Below are 18,226 nucleotides of genomic sequence, written 5' to 3'. Positions count from 1 at the left end.
AGATTATTCTATAACGTCAAATTTGTTGGTGGGCCCTTGCGAGTTCAGCTTGGCACCCATCTGAACGAGTCATTTCATAACTGGGTATCCCATTAATTATTATGCATTGTCATGAAGGATATCAATCCCAATTTATGGCCAATAAAAGAGCGGGTTCCATTGAAGCCTGACGAACTGACCAGTTTGAATGGCAAAACATGCTATCTTACAAAAAGCACGTGAGAAGCTCAATATCGATATGGAAAAAATGCTCTTGGACACCGCTTGATGCAATGAATGATCAATATGTCCAACCAGAGTCATTCATCATGCTCGACAAAAGCGACGAGACAAGCCCGCTCGGTCACAAAGTGCAAACCAGGTCTTCATTTGCGACAATTGTTGAAACCAGCGTGACTTTGCATAAACACAGAGGCACTTGAAGTGATTTGTCATGTTCGGAGAGGTTCAAGCCAAGAGAGTGGTCAAATAAACAGGGAAGTGTCATGGACTGAACTTGAAGGCACTTGGCAAAATGTAAGAAGCCCTACACATACACATTGGCACTCCATGTTTAAGGTCGTAATTAAGTCATTACGTAAGTTTAAGTAATGGCGAAAAACCTATTTGAAAGGTTTTGTTTGAATTTTATGGATCGCCCTTTGGGTTGGATGCATCCAGTTGTCGGACAAAGTCGTCAACAGAACTGAAGGTAATTTAGATCTAATCTTAATGATAACTTAGCTATCTTTTTGATTATCACCTCTGATATAAAAAATGGTAAAATATGAATAAGGAAGAGATCGATCTTCCACACGAGGGTTAGCAAATGGGTTAATCACTCATCACTGCCTTAAGTGAGGAGAATCGTAAAACACACAACAGCGAATCATTGGTGGGTGGTAAAGTCGTTGAGTGGAATTTTTTATGCAAAAGTTGGCAAATTTGTGGATGAAATGCAGATCTACCCTACTCTGCCTTATTCAAAGTCTTTCTCCAGGCCAGGCAATTGTTCGCCAACGGGATAATAGTGCAGATTAGCCTAGACGACTAACGTTGAAGTAGTGATTAACTGATCTCATTCCCAAATGACATTGTATTAGGTGTATTATTCTTGTTTCGTTTAGTAGGCTTGAAAGTAGCATTGCTTGTTTTAAAAACAGAAAACCAATGGCCGATTTTGGTTCGAAATCATCTTGAAAGTTTAATTCAAAATTTAGTATACACCATTTTTAACGGGATATTCGCTCGTTAATGTTCTTGATCCCCTTGGTATCCTGTTTTCAAAGGATTCCCAAAAGCGTGCCAACATTTTTTTTCCCGCAAAATAATGACTTGGATGACACGTGTACAAGAAACTTGTATCACGTAAATAATTCGTTCTACAACATATTATCTATTATTTACCAAGTTTCGCAACCGTGCTTGTACGCATGAAGAAAGTGGAAAAGGTTGTAGCTCCAATTGTATTTCCCTGATGTTCTCCTTCATAGCTGGAGAAATGACAACCATTATCGACATATAAGTCAAGCTATTCCTTTCATCACTAAATACTACTTACTTACATTGCACTGTAAGATCCGATAGTTGCTCTAATACATTTACACAAGAGCAATAAGGCCAAGCCACTCAGGGCAATATCTACCAATTATATTTGATCCAATAACTGAAAATAGGTGAACAGTCTGACAAGCAAAAACACCCGATAAAGTGGTCAAGGTCAAAGAATTGACCCATATTGTCAAAGACCCCAATTTGGTTCCAATTACCCCCTTAAACATTTTCTGGGAAGAAAGTGACCAATTTGCGCTGACAGATCCATAACCACTATGCGGCTGTTTGTGGACTAGTCTACTTCTATAAGTTTTCCACTCTCCAATCAATGCTGCGCATATCAGAACTTGAAAAAGCATTTTCAGCGGCAGAAGTGAGGAAAAAAATCTTACTTTTCGCGATGGTCCAATTTCGTATGTTCAGAGGAGCTTGGAGGAACCTGAAGGACACACTATCTGTCGTGCACCACGAACCAAATGATGGCTCTATCCACTTTGTTGCTAACGTAGAGCACAACAAAAATGAAATGCTCTTGGCCCTCGTTGTCCTTAAACCCCCTCGATAATTGCAACCAGACAAACTTGCGTCAACTTTTTGTGATGAGGACACCTCCTCTGCTTCTTGAGGTGCTCGCACATCTTCTTGGGTCGGAAAAGGCATGGATGTGAGCGTCTAGTACAAACAAACGGTATAAGAGGCCGAGCCAACTGAAAACTTAAGATGTGGTTGGTCATCGGGTGGACACATTTTCGGATCAACTCATCCAACTAGTCTCACGTTGTGTTGAAGATTTTGCATATTCCTTTTCGGGGTAGTGTTTCCAAACCAAATAAAGGAGCATTTGAAAACATATTGTAAATACATTTGATTTGATATATGATTTCTTGCAAATAAAAATTTAGTTTTTCAAACTCTGACTATTTTGGTTAGGTGCGGAAATAACAAATCTAGAAGATGATAAGCGAAAATTGAGAGCACGGATGTTCAAAAACATTGTTTTAACTCAATTGTACTTTGAAAAATTTCACATGTTGAGTTGTTTTTGCCAAACAGAACTATTGACTCTTCTTTTGGAAGTGATAAAAGGAATGTTGTCCTACTTCTGACAAAACATGTCACTTTGGGATAATTCCAGTATGGTATAATAGTGCAAACTTTGCTTACCTTTTTACAAAGATGACTCATGAAAGTGATTTACCCCTTGGTCTGAAAATTTTAAACGCGACCTATATAGGGTACTAATGCAAATTTTCAATATCCTAATTATTCCATTTTTGACCAAGGTTACATGACAACATGAACGCGAAATAAGCAAACCAAATCTAGATCAACCTTACATGTACAAAGGCTAGCTAGCAACACAAATTTGTTTGGATACCAAATGACACGTAATAATTTTAAGTGATAATATATAGAAGAACCGTAATTTTCACTTGAATAATATTGTGATTGTAATGGTAGAAAAGTCCACGAAGAGCCAATCCCCCAAAAGTACAGAATTATTGAGGCTTATTTTGATATTATGCCAAAACGTATGTATTCTCTAATATCTACTCTAAAATCAATCACATTATTGAAAGAATCTAATTGGGATCATTGTCCTTAACACTGAAAAAAATAGTTTAGGGCCTTTTCAATGTAAAGGAATATTTTAGCTTAAACTTGCTTTTTTTTTATTTGGTTGGGATAAACCAAACATTTTGGTAACATTAGACCGTTGTGCTTGGAGATGGCCCGCTCATTTGGTTGTTTCACGACCGAAAACGTGTTGTCATGTTTGGCATCCTGGCCAATGGTCACTACTAAAACCGGAAAATCTAAGATCTTAAGGCGACAAATTGATTCTGTAAGTTTTAATGCAAATGATATAGGAATGACTGGGACGGAATGCAACAAACCAATCTACTGCTTTTGTCTCTATCAATTGTGCACGTAGGGCCGGGCACCAAATCTTATAAGAGAGGAACTCACTTGTAAACTCCAAGCATTTACGATTATACCATCCATTTTTGACGGAGAAGCAATGTCAAGATTTTCCAAAAATTCTCGAGGACTCTCGGTGAAATCTGTATCAAAAAGAATGGAGTGCACAACATTATAATCCTTCCTAGGCTGAGTTCTCTACTCGAAGCTAGTCATATGTTGGAAAGAATGTCGACTTATCTAAAAGTTAATAAACTGTGCTTAAACTTGAAGAAAACGAGACTAATCTTGTTCAGTCCTCGAAAAATTGTGCGTGACTTATGCGTTTATTTAGATGGACGACCAATCCAACAAGTGGAAGGGAATGGGAATGAAAAGGTAGTCAAATTTTGGGGATTACATGTGGATGAAAACTTGAATATTAAAGAACATATAAGGCAATTGGGAAAAAAAAATCCGAAATGTGATGTTCACCCTTTTCATGGCAAAGCAAGCAATTCCCCCAAAACTTCGACTGGTCTGATATGACTCATTGATTGAGAGTCACTTGAGCTACTGTCTGGAGATCTTCGGGGGTCACTCTACAACGAATGGCCCAGTCATTCTGCAAAAGAGGGCTGTGAGATGGATTCAAGATGCTAAAACACGAGCTCATGCTAGTCCGAATTTTAAGAGTATGAAGCTTTTAAAATTTAAAGATTTAGTCAAAATTTATCGCTTGAAATTAATGTATTTATGTATGCAAAACAAAGAAAAAAGATAAAGGGGGCGGATTGACCACCTTCCAATTGGCCCTAGTCCGCCTAAAGTGGTATCAACAACTCCCGAATTTTTCTTTTCCCCAAACATGGAAAGAATCGATCCAAGCCACAAAACTGAAAGTCGACCCAACTACCAATGAGAAACAATGGACCTTGCGAATATCTGAACTAACCTTTAGCTCATACTCGACCGAATGCAATACAAGAGATTGTTTCCTTTGCACAAACATACTTAAAGGCAACTGGAGCAAATCCTCCCCTGACAGACTGCGAGGTCTCCAAATCGGGATGGTTGGGCAAGACCACAGTCAAAGGTTGATGGGTATCGCTCCATGTTTGCTAAGGATATCCCTGAAAACAAGCCACATGGCTTAAGGGAACCTGGAGAACACCTCTCTAGTCCATTTTCTTATATACATGTACTCTACTTTTACCTATATCAATATGCATATGTAAATTCCTCCGATAGAGACAAACATAATATTAACAACTCACGATGGCACAGGCAAATATGATATCGATATGTCGGGTATAAATTTGATGTGCCTTGGGCATTACAACCCTCGCATACTTTTATTTCATTGACTCTAGTCTACTCCAATTGTCAAAAAAAACTGCTTGTTTTGAACGCGGGAAGAGTGAATCAATGTTAGATTGAGGACAAAGAGATATGATAAAGTATTTCGAAATAGAAAAGTTATACAAGAACGCTATAACAGCTTGAGAGCCTAAGGGTTAAGTAAACTGTGAGGTAAGGTTCTGTAGAATACGTTCATGAAACTAATTTTCATCACCCTTCCCATTGTTGTTATTTGTTCTTTTCAAGCCACTTAAAGTAGCTGTAAGGCTTCCACAAGCTTAGAGAGGCATCGTGGAATGCCCCAAATTGAGAGCGTAATAAGAAGACCTCGAAAAAAATTTTTGAAATCTGAAAAATACTTTTACCTTTATATGCTCCTTTTGTGGCAAATCTCCAATTTGCCTATTCTTTAAAGGCATTTTCACCATTTTTCGAGTTGTTCTTTTTTTTAGCATTTTAGAACACCTTTAACCGTTTTGCCATTTAGGTCCTTAGATGAAAGAAAGATTATGATACGTCTAATTGTTACCACTTAAATTTTATGCAATATTTGTTCTACCGACGAATTTGAATATCAAATTCAACTCCCTATTTCCAGTTTGAGAAAGTCAGCAAAAAAATGAGAGCTGCAGTTTAGCAATACTGGCCATCATGGGTTTGATCCAACCAAAAAAAAATCTTTTTGTGAACAAAAGCGTCCGAAGCAATAGCACTCGGCTCCTGAAGGGATGGGAACCAATTGTATACCATAACATCCGTATGAATTGAAAGTGTCCTATTGTCAAACATTGGAACAGAAAAATGTCAATTTCTTTTTCACATTTGCTCAGCTGTTTTTTGCATTGCTCTTCATTTAAAAATTCATTGCAAATTTTGCAACTTTATCAGCAATACTTGACAATTTTCTGCAATACATTATGCAATTTCAGCCTTTTCAGCAAAAAACTTAATCTTAATAACAAAATTGTTGAGTAATAGTTTCACTGTGACATTACCAATTTGCTTTTGCAGAACTCAGGTGCATTTTTAGCATGAATTTATTGAAGATATATGTACAAAACTGATTGGTTTGAGAGGCAGTTTGAACAAAGCAAGATTCTAATCCTCAGGTTTGTTTGTTTTTTAAAAAGTCAGAAGACAACTCTCTAAGGTTCTCAAAATTATGTGTAAAAAAGGACCTCAAGATGCGAATATAGATGCAAAAAAACAAGCCCAGGATGCAAATAAGAATGCAAATAAACTTCAGAGATGCTTTATATTGTTTTGGAATACGATGATATTTTAAGCAATTTGTTAAGCTGGCCACATACATTCTAGTAACAGTGTGTGTTCTGATCTGAATGGATCAGAAGAGTAATCTAGGACTAAACTTCCACAGCAATCACAAGTGTTGTCAAAACAAGAGCTTCAACTTGTCGGCTATTATTTGAAATCGACTTTAGCCAATGCCATTCTTTGAAAGTGCACGGTGGGTTGCTCTTAATGGGATTTTGTTCGATAAAATATGCTTATTCAATATTTCCAGCACGTTGTACCGTGCTCTGGTCCAATGAAGTCTGAAGTGAAATCCGTTTATAAATCAGTGTGTGTGACTACTACTCAATGAACCGCCCTTGGGTTGACCTCCCTACCATTTTGTCAAACCATTTCAAGAAGTTGGCCTACCTGACCCGTCCCCTCACACTAGATTAGAGCCATGGAAGATATCAAATCCAATATCCTTTGATCATCTGTTCTACGTTTGAAAACATTGTATCTCAAGATCCAGATAGGACTCAATACTGAAGAGAAAGGCTTGAATGATCCTTCATTGGTGACAAAGTGTCCCCAACTGTGACCCAAGCAGCCTTATTCTTTGCAGACCAGAGGCTGCCCATCCTTACTTCCAAGGACTTGGCCATTCAAAGACCAAAGACCTGTCATCAGGACTTGTGAATTTAAGCAACCTAGGGAGTTTGATGTGGATTCACTAAAACTAAGAAAGAGGTCGACCAGCCTGAACAAGTTGAGATTATTGACGTATGATTGGGCATGCAGCGAGTATTTGTGAGTGAGTGTCGCTCAGCTTGCCTGCCTGTGAATCTGTGTAATAGAATGGCAATTGTGTATTTCCTTCAAAAGTTCTTTGCTTTTCTATGTGACTGATAACTGATGTGACTGACAAGCCAAGTTTGTTTGCTCTCAGATCACCGACCAAGATGAATCATCCCCACATTGTCAACGGCATTCATGACACCCAGAGAGAGCACTAAAGGTTTCTAAAAATGTTGTAAAAACCCAGTGGGAATTACAACTCTATGTCTAAAGAACTCCTTGCTTTTGCGTACAACTCTTGCCGTTCTTCTTCTGATTGAACTACATTTGTCCCAACAGCCTTTGGGTTCATCATGATATCCTAGAGTGTACTTAGACCTTTTATCTAATGTTCTGCAATAATTTCGGTCTCTAGTACACACTTTGCCAAGAAGTCCATGTTGTTCAAGTTTTCAGGTTTCTTAATTTTTGTTGCTCTGCAGGGTGGAAAGAGGGCCACTTTGGGTGGCTTTTAAAAATCTCCTTTCTTACAGATGGTTTGATGTTATCGTTTTGACTAGTCCCTTGTAGTACAAGCATTGGCTTCAATATCATCAAGCAAATCTTTGAGTGAATATAAACGCATTCAGAATGAACCAAAAGACTATATTCAGCAAAATGCTCAATTTCTTGATTCCCACCTGATAGAGTGACAAATTCATTTAGACAGTTTTAGTAAAGTAATAATGTCGCTTTATTCCAAAAAAAACTAAGCACTATGGTAACACATTCAAAGGTAACTTACTAATGATTGATTGGCCAATCAGTGTGATTGCTAAGTATTAATATTGTTTGAGTATCAACACGTATTCAAATGTGAGAAGTTGGGTTAGTCATGAAAAGAACACTTGATATCGACAGAATCCCCTTGGTAAACAGAGCATTGTGGTTCGGTGACAACAAAGTAGTATTCACCGGTGTGTTTGTTTTTTGATTAAATTTAACGGAATATGAATATGCCCTTCATCGCTGCTTTAGCATTCGTTCGTGTTTTAAAGCATATGGGAAAGACTCTTGGATGCAAAGACAACCATAAAAGACAGGACGATGCCTAGTAAACAGGGAGATTTGTTAAGTGTCCCCCCATGGCTCTGGGCCGAGTAAGTGACGTTATTGGTTGAATAATATCCAACTTGAGGCTCGTATTGATCCAATATATTTTCAGTCCGGGTCTGCTTAGCGTGGAAAGTCCTCAAAAATTGATAGGGTTGGAATGCCCGAGACTCGCCTGAAATTGTGAATTCATAAGCGTGAGAATGTGGCGGAACTTTGGTCTTTTCATTCACAAATATTTTTCACCCAACCTCTGTCGAATGAAACTGATTTGTTTTACCTTTCTGACACCGCGGCAAAACTCGGATAAAATTGCAAATCCTGAGCTGATCATCGAATCCTGTTGTCTCTGGACAATCCATGAGATGTGCGATCCAGCCTTTTCCAATGCCTAAACTTTGGCAAGAATAGAATTTGGTACAATCCTCTGGATGAGGGACGAGATAGTTTTGGGGATGCTCCGCTACATCTGCACAAATCTCGTAGTCGGCTGAAATGAAAGGTAAACATCAATCCATTATTTTCCCTCTGCATACTTCAGTCAATATGATCCAGATTCGCTTACGTTGGGATCCTCCAGAGCATTTACTGAATTCTCGTCGGCAATCGTTCTCAGTCTTGGTCAATCCACAATTGTGAAACGACATTTTACAATCATCTGGAGTGTCTGAAATGGATGAATATTTCAAGTCAGTATTTGAGCGATGCTTGTAATTGTAAACGAACACGATTACTAACCAGTAGGTCCGGAACCCGGTTCAAAGGAGCCAACTTGTTCTCCGCCCTCCGATTCGATCGGCGAGAAAATCGGTCCTTCATTCTTGCACCTTTGCACGTTTCTGCAGTTGGTTATTCCATTCTCTTCACAATCATGAAGTCGTAGTAAACAAGATAAGAACTCTGAAATGTGACGGATGGGTAGGGTCAATTTCTTTAATTACATGCTCACTCCCACTCGATAATTACCATTGGATCCAAAGCCTTCTGGATGATTTAGAGCCAGATCGTTATGTTGGAATGAATCTTGAGAACCGGGTTGGAATTCCAGGACCTCTTGATTGGATGGGAGATCAATATCCTGAATGGGTCGAGGTGGCTTCTGATTCGTATCAGAATCCGTTGGTGGTTTTAAGAACTCGGGAAGCTCAGCCAGGTCGATGTCTTGGATGGGTCTGAAATTTAAAGTCCATCATGAACAATTACGCACACCCACATATTATGTAGATAGTTCAAGGTTTTCTTACTCTTATTGCGTGGTAAACGAACTTTAATAGGGGCGGGTGGCCATGTATTTCCGATAATCTTGAGCAGTACTTTTCAAAAAAAAAATATTTTGTCTTAATTAAACATTTGCCTTTTGTCCCGTGTTTGCGATAAGAAAATTTTCGTGATCAAAAATTGAACTTTTCAATGATGGGAATATTTCGTTTCCTCAGCCTCTACTGTACATAATTGTTTCAAATGTGACGGGAGGTAAAAGAAAGGAAAAGTATCTTCCAAGAACTAGGCCAGTGGTCAAGAAAATGAATGTTTAGACTTACTTCTTGGTCGTTGTTGTCGTTGTTGTTGTAGTAGTTGTTGAAGATGATGCCTCTTGAGGTACCATTCCCATGGCGATCATACTGCACGCATTGAACTCGGATTTGCATTGCGAATCTGGCTTTTGTCGACGTTTCACGCATCCATTATACGTCCAAATGCAATCAACTGGAACAAGAAATACAGAATGTGAAATCTCAACCACTAGAACCCGCAGCACTTGAGCCTATGATTAGCCAAGAAAGAGCTTGGATAAGTAGAATTAAAACCCCAAATCTTGGCATCAATATGCACTTTTCTCTGAGCGAGAATCACCCTGAGATTGAGTCTCCATGGGGGCCAAGACTCCCTTGAATGAATGAATCGAATTGATTCTTGATAATTGTTCACACGCTCGTAAGCGGATGATGAGAGTTTTACTTGTGTTCTTGAACTCTGAAAAGAAACACTTACTCATTCGTACTGGATTGCCGTCTCGGTCAAATCCTGGTCGTTGTGAAGTCGAGGCCACTGTTGTCGTTCTAGTGGTTGTTGTTGGTCGGGGAGTGGTGGTGGTGGGTTGCCTGGTTGTGGTGTGAACCTCTTGAATGGGTGGATAGCCACCATTGTTTGATCCCTGTCCAATGCTTGAGGGCCTGGATGTAGATTGGGAATGGGATGGTCCGTTGGGTGTGCCCATGACATGGGAACAACAAGCATCGAATCGAGCTTGACAACACGGCTTGTTGGCGGGCCAAACTCCACGACGGCGAGTACATCCGAAGAAATCCCAAGTACAATCAGCTATGGAAAACATCAAATCGTTAATCATTACTTCTCATGGTTAAGGTAATCACTGATCTCTTACCAACGCTTTGGGCGGGTCTTCCTCCAAAGGATCCAAAATCAGCTGTGATACCCATCTGTTGGCATTCGGGTCCCAGGTTTGGCACTAAAAAATGAAAGGTTGGCTTTGTTTATGACAATGCATTTAAACGGCTCTTAATTGACTCTTGATTCGGCAGAAAAATGGGGGCGGATGAGAATGCTTAATCTATGACATGCATGAAAAATGCTGTATTCGGTGGAACTAGATAAACGTTTCGCCTTCAGTATGTTCTATATAACTCACCAACAGGGGTACGGAATTGAGGGGAGTGAATCAAAATTCCTGTGCTTGGATCAATATAAGGTGGAGGAGAATGACTGAGCCCATGACTTGGGCCCAAAATGAAACCTCCGGGAGATCTCAAAGCGGGTTCGATAGGTCGAGGATTAGAATGAATTTGAGATGGCCGAGCTCGTCTGGGTGGAACATTGGGCAACCTTGTGGTTGGCCTGGGGGACGAAGTGCTCTTTTGAGGCATGGCCGAAAGACTGCACTTTTGGTAATCCCTCATACAGTATCGGTTTTGATTGGACATCTGACACATCATGAAGTTTCGAATGCATTGATACAGCTCCGTGGCAAGCGGCTGGTCTTGTGTTTCCTCTACCTGTTCCTCAAGTTCAAATAGGCTTGTCTCATTCAATTTTGAGTCCACGAGGATAGCAAGACTGCACTCTTTGAAGCTGTGTTGGCAAATGGCGTGGGAGATCCCATTATCCAGGCACACCGTGTGGCTTTGAATACAGATGGTGAAATTTTGTTGAAGCGTGCCCATTAACTCTTCAATGGCTGCTTGATCAAGTTTAGTGGGCCCTTGCGGAACACCCTCGCGAATTGTCGATGTGGGTGTCGTTGGTTGAGGAGCTTGCTTGGCAACGCTTGACGGAGTCGTGAGTCTGGAGATGCCATTTAAAGCGTTCAAGGCACAGTGCTGGAAATTAGCCATGCACATTTTCTTATTCGGCACAATGCATGCTTGATGAGTAAGAATACACTGCAAGAGATCCGGAGAAGATTGGAAAGAATTGATCAATTGGTTGCGAATGTCACTCTCCAGTGTTTGGGCGGTGTTGAGCCGTGAAATCGCACATTGATTGAACTGCTTCTGACAAACTTGGTCGACGTCCTGGTCGATTGGTTTGCCTGAACCGCAATTTGAATAACCAATAGAGCATGGCTGGAGCACATCCAGGATGGATTGAGACCCATTAGTCTCATCAAGCTCCTCGGATTGTGCCTCAAATGGTTCCAAATCATCCATTTCCGGATTTGAACTTGATTTTTCAGAGTCAGTTTGAACTCGTTCAGTGGGACTATTTGAACTTTCATGTGGGACTGAGGTTTCGAAATGCTCTTGAAGTGGATACTTGACTTTCGAGTCTTGGCCGGAATGGCTTGAGGTATCACTGGATGTCTTTTGTGGCGGGGTGTCTTTAAATAGACCATCGGTTCTGGATGGAATCGGTACTCCAAGATGTTCCTCAAGCGTATCATGAACCTTCAAAGGAAACCTGGGATTGATCCCATTAAACTGTGATTGAGTCGTCGTTGTTGCCTCTTTGACTCGGCCACGTATGAGATCGACTTCAAATTGAGGGTAATTATTGATGGGAATTTGTACCTCCAAATCCTCCTCGAATGATTCTCTGCCTTCATTCCGAATTTCCCCTTGATCTACCTTTGGAGAGTGGTGTTTAGTCTCGAATTCCTTTGACCCATTTCCATCGAAGTCGACTCCTAATTCCAAATTCGGAATGGGAAATGGATCAAACGGGTTCTTGAGCAAATTCTGATCTGGCAATTGAGCTCTTGTAGGTGGCTCAGATGTTTCGTCCTGAATTCCCAAACTGTCGTCACCTTGATTCGTCAAAGTGACTATAGGAGTGTTTGTGGAAGTGGGAAAAACTATAGGTGAATCTGGAAAGTTTGACTGAGAACTCGAGATCAAATCGGGTGATTCGCTTGATGATAATAGTGTGCTTGGTCTTGCTATAATATTTGAGGATGTGCTTGATTCCAAATCCACACTTAAAGTGGGCTGTGAGAAATCAACCGGCGAGATGTTGGTATTTAATGGCTTCTCAGTTGGTGATTTCACGTCGTGGGAGTCCATGTCTTTTATCGAGATTGGTATTCCCTCTTCAGTGTTTAAATTCTTGTCTGTCGTAATCGGGAATGCATCGACTTGGGTTGGCTCTTCGGGGTTGACCTCGCCAAACTCGGGTTCAACAAAATCGTTGAAGTTAAAATCATCTGAATTTGAAGATTGAATGCCCATTGTTGTTGTTGCTGTTGCTGCTGTTGTTGTTGATCGAGGAGTGGTGAACAAGGGATCGTTTGCCCCGGGTAACTCTGAATCAAATGAATCTGATACCAAATCAGGCAACATGGTTGTTGTTTTGATTGTTGTTACCGGTTTAGACGATGGTGTTGACGAAGTTGACCCAAATGTGAAGAACAACTTAGTCGTTGTTGATGTTATCGGTGTGAATGGCGCTTCGGACGCAGGTAATGTATTTGATTGAGTAGTTTCAACGACAGGAGGTGACCTGTCAGTAGCGCTTTTAAAGACATTGGAGAGATCAGGAACGTTTCCAGCAACAACCACAGGATTAAATGTATCTTGGGGAGCATTTGAACTCTCTCCAGGATATTGTTTTTCATTGTCACTTGCTTTAGCGTCTGTAGAGAGACCCACATTGCCCATGTTATCATCAGAAATTTGGACATTGGTATCAAATTGTGGAGAAATATCCACATTTGAGTCTGATGGAGGATACGGGAGCTGAACATCTGGTAGTGAAAATTTGACTTCAAAGGGCCTTGAAGTTGTTGCTCTTTGATTTTCGGAGGGTTCCTCTTGCTCAGGTGTTACTCCAGTTTGGTCAATGGAAGCAACAGTAGTGGTTCTGACCAAGCCCAAAGTTGGATCCACGTCGATCGACAAATGAGGTATTTGATTGTTCTTATCCCCATTGTTAGTTTGAAACATAACTTTGACTGGGTTTGAAGAAGTTGGTGCTTCTTCAGCAGGTCGCAAAACCGATGATGTAGTTTCAAACTGATCTTGTATTTGGTCAGAAGGGTCCAACTCGTAATCCAAGTCGTACAAAAGAGTGACTGAATTTCCAGAATTACTTTGCTCGTCATTGGGAAAATCCTCATCCGTGCGACTGAAAGGCGTCGAAGATGCCAAAAACTCGAAGAGATTGACATTAGGGCTCTTTTGGTCCTGGTTATTAGAACTCATATCTGTTGGCTTCTCGCCAATGACGTCAGGCTTCCTCAAATCAGGCGAAGGAACAAAGTTGCTAACAGGTCTTCCTTGTGGATTTATTGTTGATGGCACCTCAGCGGAAACTATTTCGACAGGTCTCTCTTGGGCATGATCCGGAACCAGGGATGGTTTAAATGGCCTTAAAGAGAAACCTGGTTGGTTTGGTGTATTGATCCCACCAAATGGTTCGTTTTCACTAGGATCAGAGACCCAAGGAGGAATAGCAGAACCATCGGGTGATTCAGTCATCAAGTCTGTTTTGATTTCAGCTTTGGAAATTCCCTTTGTTGGTTCTTGTCCTTCATGATTAGGAATAAGCATTGGTTCTTGGGGTGCAAGTACTTCCGGTGGTTCAAAAGAATGGGGACCAATAATGGGGGCATTTTCTTTGGCATGTTCTGGAATCAGGATCTGTTCCTGGTCTGAACCCATCTGAATGTCATGAGAGGTTTCAGTTACTAGTACGGGAGCATTAGCGTCATTGGGAACAAGTTCTGTTGGTTTATCTTTGTCATGATCCGGAATGAGATACTCTTGACCATTCTCTGGATTGGCTTTCAAAGGATCTTCGGATCCAATTTTGGTTTTGCTAGAGCTTTCATCAGGAACGAAAGTTGTTGGTTCCTTTGGGAGAAGGACTTGTTCTTGGTTTAAGTTGTCCTGAATGCTCTGTGAGTTTTCTGTTACTGGAGAACCAATTTCACCAATAGCAAATTCTGTTGGCTTATCTCTGGCGTGCTCTGGAATGAAATGCTCGTTGCTGGAAACCTGGTTGGATTTCAAATGGTCTTCAAGCCCAGATGGAAGGAAAGAGTTGGTAGGGCTTCCATTGGAAAATAATGTGGTTGGCCTGCCTTTAGCATGGTCCGGGATCAGCATTGGTTCTTGACCCGGATTCTTTATCATGTCATGAGTAAATGTCTTTACTGGAGAGTGAACATTACTTGGGACAAATTCCGTTGGCTTGTGCAATGCATGTTCTGGAAGAAGAGTTGGTTTTTCATTGGAACTCAACGAGTCACCAAATTCAATGATCGCATCTTCATTGCTAGAAGCGTTCAAGGCTCCAGAATCTTTCACATCCTCCACAAGTTCCGTTGGTTTGTCCTTTGTATGATCAGGAATAAGATTTGGTTTTGAAATTGGCCCTTGAAACAGATTCGTCTCATCAGGGCTTCCAACAGCAATGGTATCTTTCACAGAATTAAGACGTTGTTTTATTCCAGACGTAGTCGACGGATCAATGGCTTGACTTTGTCCGGGTTCGTCATCTTGAAGGACCATGGTAGAACTTTGGTCCAAATTATCATCTTGAATGTTGTCTGGAAAGAATGGCGGCATTGTCGACACTCTTGAGCTGCCCTTGCTACTCGAAACCTCCGTGGGTTTTTCCCCGGCATGTTCAGGTATGAAAACTACCTCTTCAACAGGCACAAGGTTTTCTTTTGGAGTAGCCTTGGTCCCGATATTGGGAATCGGATTATTCCCATCAAATGGAGCAACATCTGATCCACTGAAACTTGATTCAGAAGAAAAAGCTTCAATCTCTTTTTGGTTTAAGGGAGGCCCCGATCTATTTGAAGGTTTGGAAGTAGACGACATAATATTGTCTAAGGTTGATTGAATTTCTGTTGGTCGATTTCGAGCATGGTCGGGAACAAGAGTCGTCCTAAAATCTACATCTGGATTAGATTTCATCTCATTTTGGACAAACTCGGTGTCAGTGTCAGATTTAGAAATCTCGGGGGATGTATTCTCCAAAGTAGAGAGGGTTTCTTCAATCTCTTGGTTTGGCCCAGTTGTGGATGGTTTTAAGATGTTGTCTTGAGCAACCATTTCCTGGAAAGTCTCTCTAATGGGGTCAGAAATGATTTTTGGTGTCGTTTCTGGAATTAGAGACTCTTGTGATATTTCGTCCGATTCACCGGCAGAACTTTGAGTATCTTTCTCAGTGGTTGGCCTTTCTCTGCTCAGATCTGGCAAAAGAGCTGGACCAGAAGGTTGAATGAGAGCATCCTCATTGGAAATGTCCTCTGACTCGTTATTATTTGAATTGAGTGTAAAATCCAAGGCTGAATTGGAAACCGATGGCACTCTTTCTTTCTTCCTTTCATTAGGTAAAATGTTCATTGGTTGCTGCCCAATCGGATGTTGGGTATTGGTAGGTTCATCAGACATTTGCTCGGGAGCGATGAAATCAGGCAAGCTTTGATCGTTCGCTATTGTTTCGTTTGAAGATTCCAACGATGATTGCTCTTCAGTGGTTTCCGGAACAAAATCAGGATCCAAGCTATTTTCCCGGTAATCATAGTCCAAGTCATAAAGGATGGTTATTGGTTGATCAGACGTCCGTGGCGAGGATGGAGATAAGCCTAATTCAGGGTATTCATAATCCAAATCATAATTGATCGTAATGGGGCTATCTGATTTTTCTGGAGTGCGTTGATCGGGCCCTTCGGATGGACCAAATGTCTTGTCGCGAAGAATTTCACTCAGAGCCTTGATTGGGTCGTCCAGGCCAAGGTCAATAAACGGGCCCTTGGTGGACGCCGCGGGTTCCTCTTTTGGACTGAAAATTGGCTCGAACGTATTGGGATCGAACCCCACAACTATGGGATCCTCCCGAACGTCCCCGGCCAATGACGAACCCCCATCATGATTACCATCCTCTTTGGTGTCAGTTCTGACTTGATTACCCTCTGAACTTGGCAGGTTTCCCGTTGGGAAGACGATTGCATCCTCACTTTTTTCCGAATCCTCGCCCCGATTTGAAGGCTGTTGATTGGCAGACAAACCGTGAGACTCTCCACCCTCTTTGACACTTGACGGGACATCATCATGTTGATCTGCTGAGGTATTCCCGGGGACGTGACTAGGAGCAACGGGTTTGGATATTTCTGACAAGGTGTCATTCACTACCTCATTTTGATTAGAAGACCCATCTTTCGCCGGTGCAAAAAGGCCACCTACTCCCCCTCCTATCACATTTGAGTTGTCATCGTCTTGGTCACCGAACTGGTCACTCACTCCCGACGATGCATCCGAACTGGTATCATTATTGACGGGAATGCTTTCACAATGAAATCCGTCGCCTTGATAGCCTGGCAGGCATTTGCATTGGAAGCTGCCAAGGGTGTTCGTACACTCCGCAAACATGGAGCAGGGTTTATAGCGACACTCATTCGTGTCTGCAATATCACAGCCTTCACCTCCAAAGCCCTCATTGCACAGGCAGCGATCCCCATTGGTTTTGGTCGTAATGCACACACCAAATTGGCAGGTTGACCCGCAACCTTCGGAGCACTTGTGCTCGTCCCTCAGCTCATCACTGCCCATGAAGCAATCGTCGACGCCATCGCAGAGTCTGGATAGTTGGAATAGCTTCAGGAATTTCTCTGACGTATTCATCTGACAAGCAAAGTATCCCTCCTCAAAGTTCAGCCAGAACACTTCCGAGGTGGGCAAGGCTCCCGTGAGATCGATTTGCCGACCCGGTTGGTTCCGATAGAGCAGATTCTGCGACCTCACGATAATCTGGGGGCGAGGGTCAGGCCATGGCAGTGGAATACCCGCGATTAACGGCAAGATGAGTAGGAAGATTTGCACCTCGAGAACCCTAATAATGGATTCCTGTTTACTCATCTTGATGGCTCAGCGAATCTCGGCTCAGGAAGGTGACATTCCGCTTTCACACCTCACATAGACGATCATGGATCCATGTCTCGTCGACATCACTCTTGATCGTTTGTACAGAACGAGGCCAATTTTCGTGTGTTCACGAATGGTGATGGATGACCTAATGAATGAATGAATACATCCACCCTCAGACAATATTCAGACTAACGAGGGCCGTCACAGGCCTACTGACCAGGTCCAGGCCTGAGTAATTCCCAACGACCTATTTGCCCACCGAATCACATCCACCTTGGTTGGGGCCCAACTTCACTTGAGAATTGACACATCTCCGTAATAATGGTGATGCTGTTGTTGTTGCTGTTGTTGTTGCTGCTTGCAACATATTTCACTGATCCATCTCGAGCTTCAGAGCCAACAACACTAGCTCACATCACTTTGATCAGACTTCTTCGACTGTCGTTGTGAGGCCTAAATCCCTGGGCTCCGTCTACAACAACACCATTCCTCGCACACCGCCTTCTCGACACAACGTAGGCTTTCAGTTACTGATGAACGGTGGAGATCGTCGCCCGTTGCCAGATTAGCTCTCTCTCTCTCTCTTTCTTTCCACCTATCGCCCAAGAACGAAATTCTGGACGAGATATCGTCGATCTTTTTTTCTTCTTCCCCGCAATGGTACCCTTGCTTAATGGTTGTACCACCTTGACGTGAATCTGGAGGGCCCACATGGACGAGGGCGAAGAAGTAGAGAGAGGAAAAAAGATGTGTGTTCAGCTTCCCTTAGTTGAGTCACGGTCGCAATCAAAGCAGGCCTTCAACGCAAAAATTTTCCAAGCAACATCTCGAAATGCCCACGGTGATAGTTGACGTTTGGGGAAGGAAAGAACCTCCGCTCCAGCAGGCAATCCTCAGGAACCTCGCTTCTGACTCGCCTTCAACAAAGTTTGAAACTTTTTTACAGCTTGCTCGTCTTCTTTCTCACC

General features: G+C 41.8%; 2 protein-coding genes across 3 annotated transcripts in view; both read right to left on the bottom strand.

The window, feature by feature from the left end:
- LOC131880168 (uncharacterized) overlaps nucleotides 1–2,050 on the bottom strand; it is an 8,604-nt gene extending 6,554 nt beyond the window's left edge. Inside the window, exon 1 of one of the 2 annotated variants that reach the window (XM_059226704.1) lies at nucleotides 1,926–2,050. The gene's annotated coding sequence lies outside the window, so the exon portion shown is untranslated. The remainder of the gene's footprint in view (nucleotides 1–1,925) is intronic. The other variant, XM_059226705.1, reaches the window with a different exon arrangement.
- A 5,490-nt stretch (nucleotides 2,051–7,540) lies between these two features.
- LOC131880673 (mucin-4-like) lies at nucleotides 7,541–17,452 on the bottom strand. Its single transcript, XM_059227357.1, has 9 exons — nucleotides 10,574–17,452; nucleotides 10,310–10,393; nucleotides 9,916–10,245; nucleotides 9,465–9,630; nucleotides 8,890–9,095; nucleotides 8,662–8,823; nucleotides 8,489–8,590; nucleotides 8,204–8,413; nucleotides 7,541–8,098 (listed from the first exon to the last, which is right to left on the bottom strand). Exons 1-9 carry the CDS (start codon nucleotides 17,247–17,249, stop codon nucleotides 7,863–7,865), a joined length of 8,172 nt encoding a protein of 2,723 aa, XP_059083340.1. The 5' UTR covers nucleotides 17,250–17,452; the 3' UTR covers nucleotides 7,541–7,862.
- Nucleotides 17,453–18,226: the final 774 nt, after the last annotated feature.

The sequence above is a fragment of the Tigriopus californicus genome, chromosome 5, assembly GCF_007210705.1.
Source record: "Tigriopus californicus strain San Diego chromosome 5, Tcal_SD_v2.1, whole genome shotgun sequence".
NCBI lineage: Eukaryota > Metazoa > Arthropoda > Copepoda > Harpacticoida > Harpacticidae > Tigriopus > Tigriopus californicus.
This window is presented reverse-complemented; position numbering and strand designations above follow the sequence as displayed.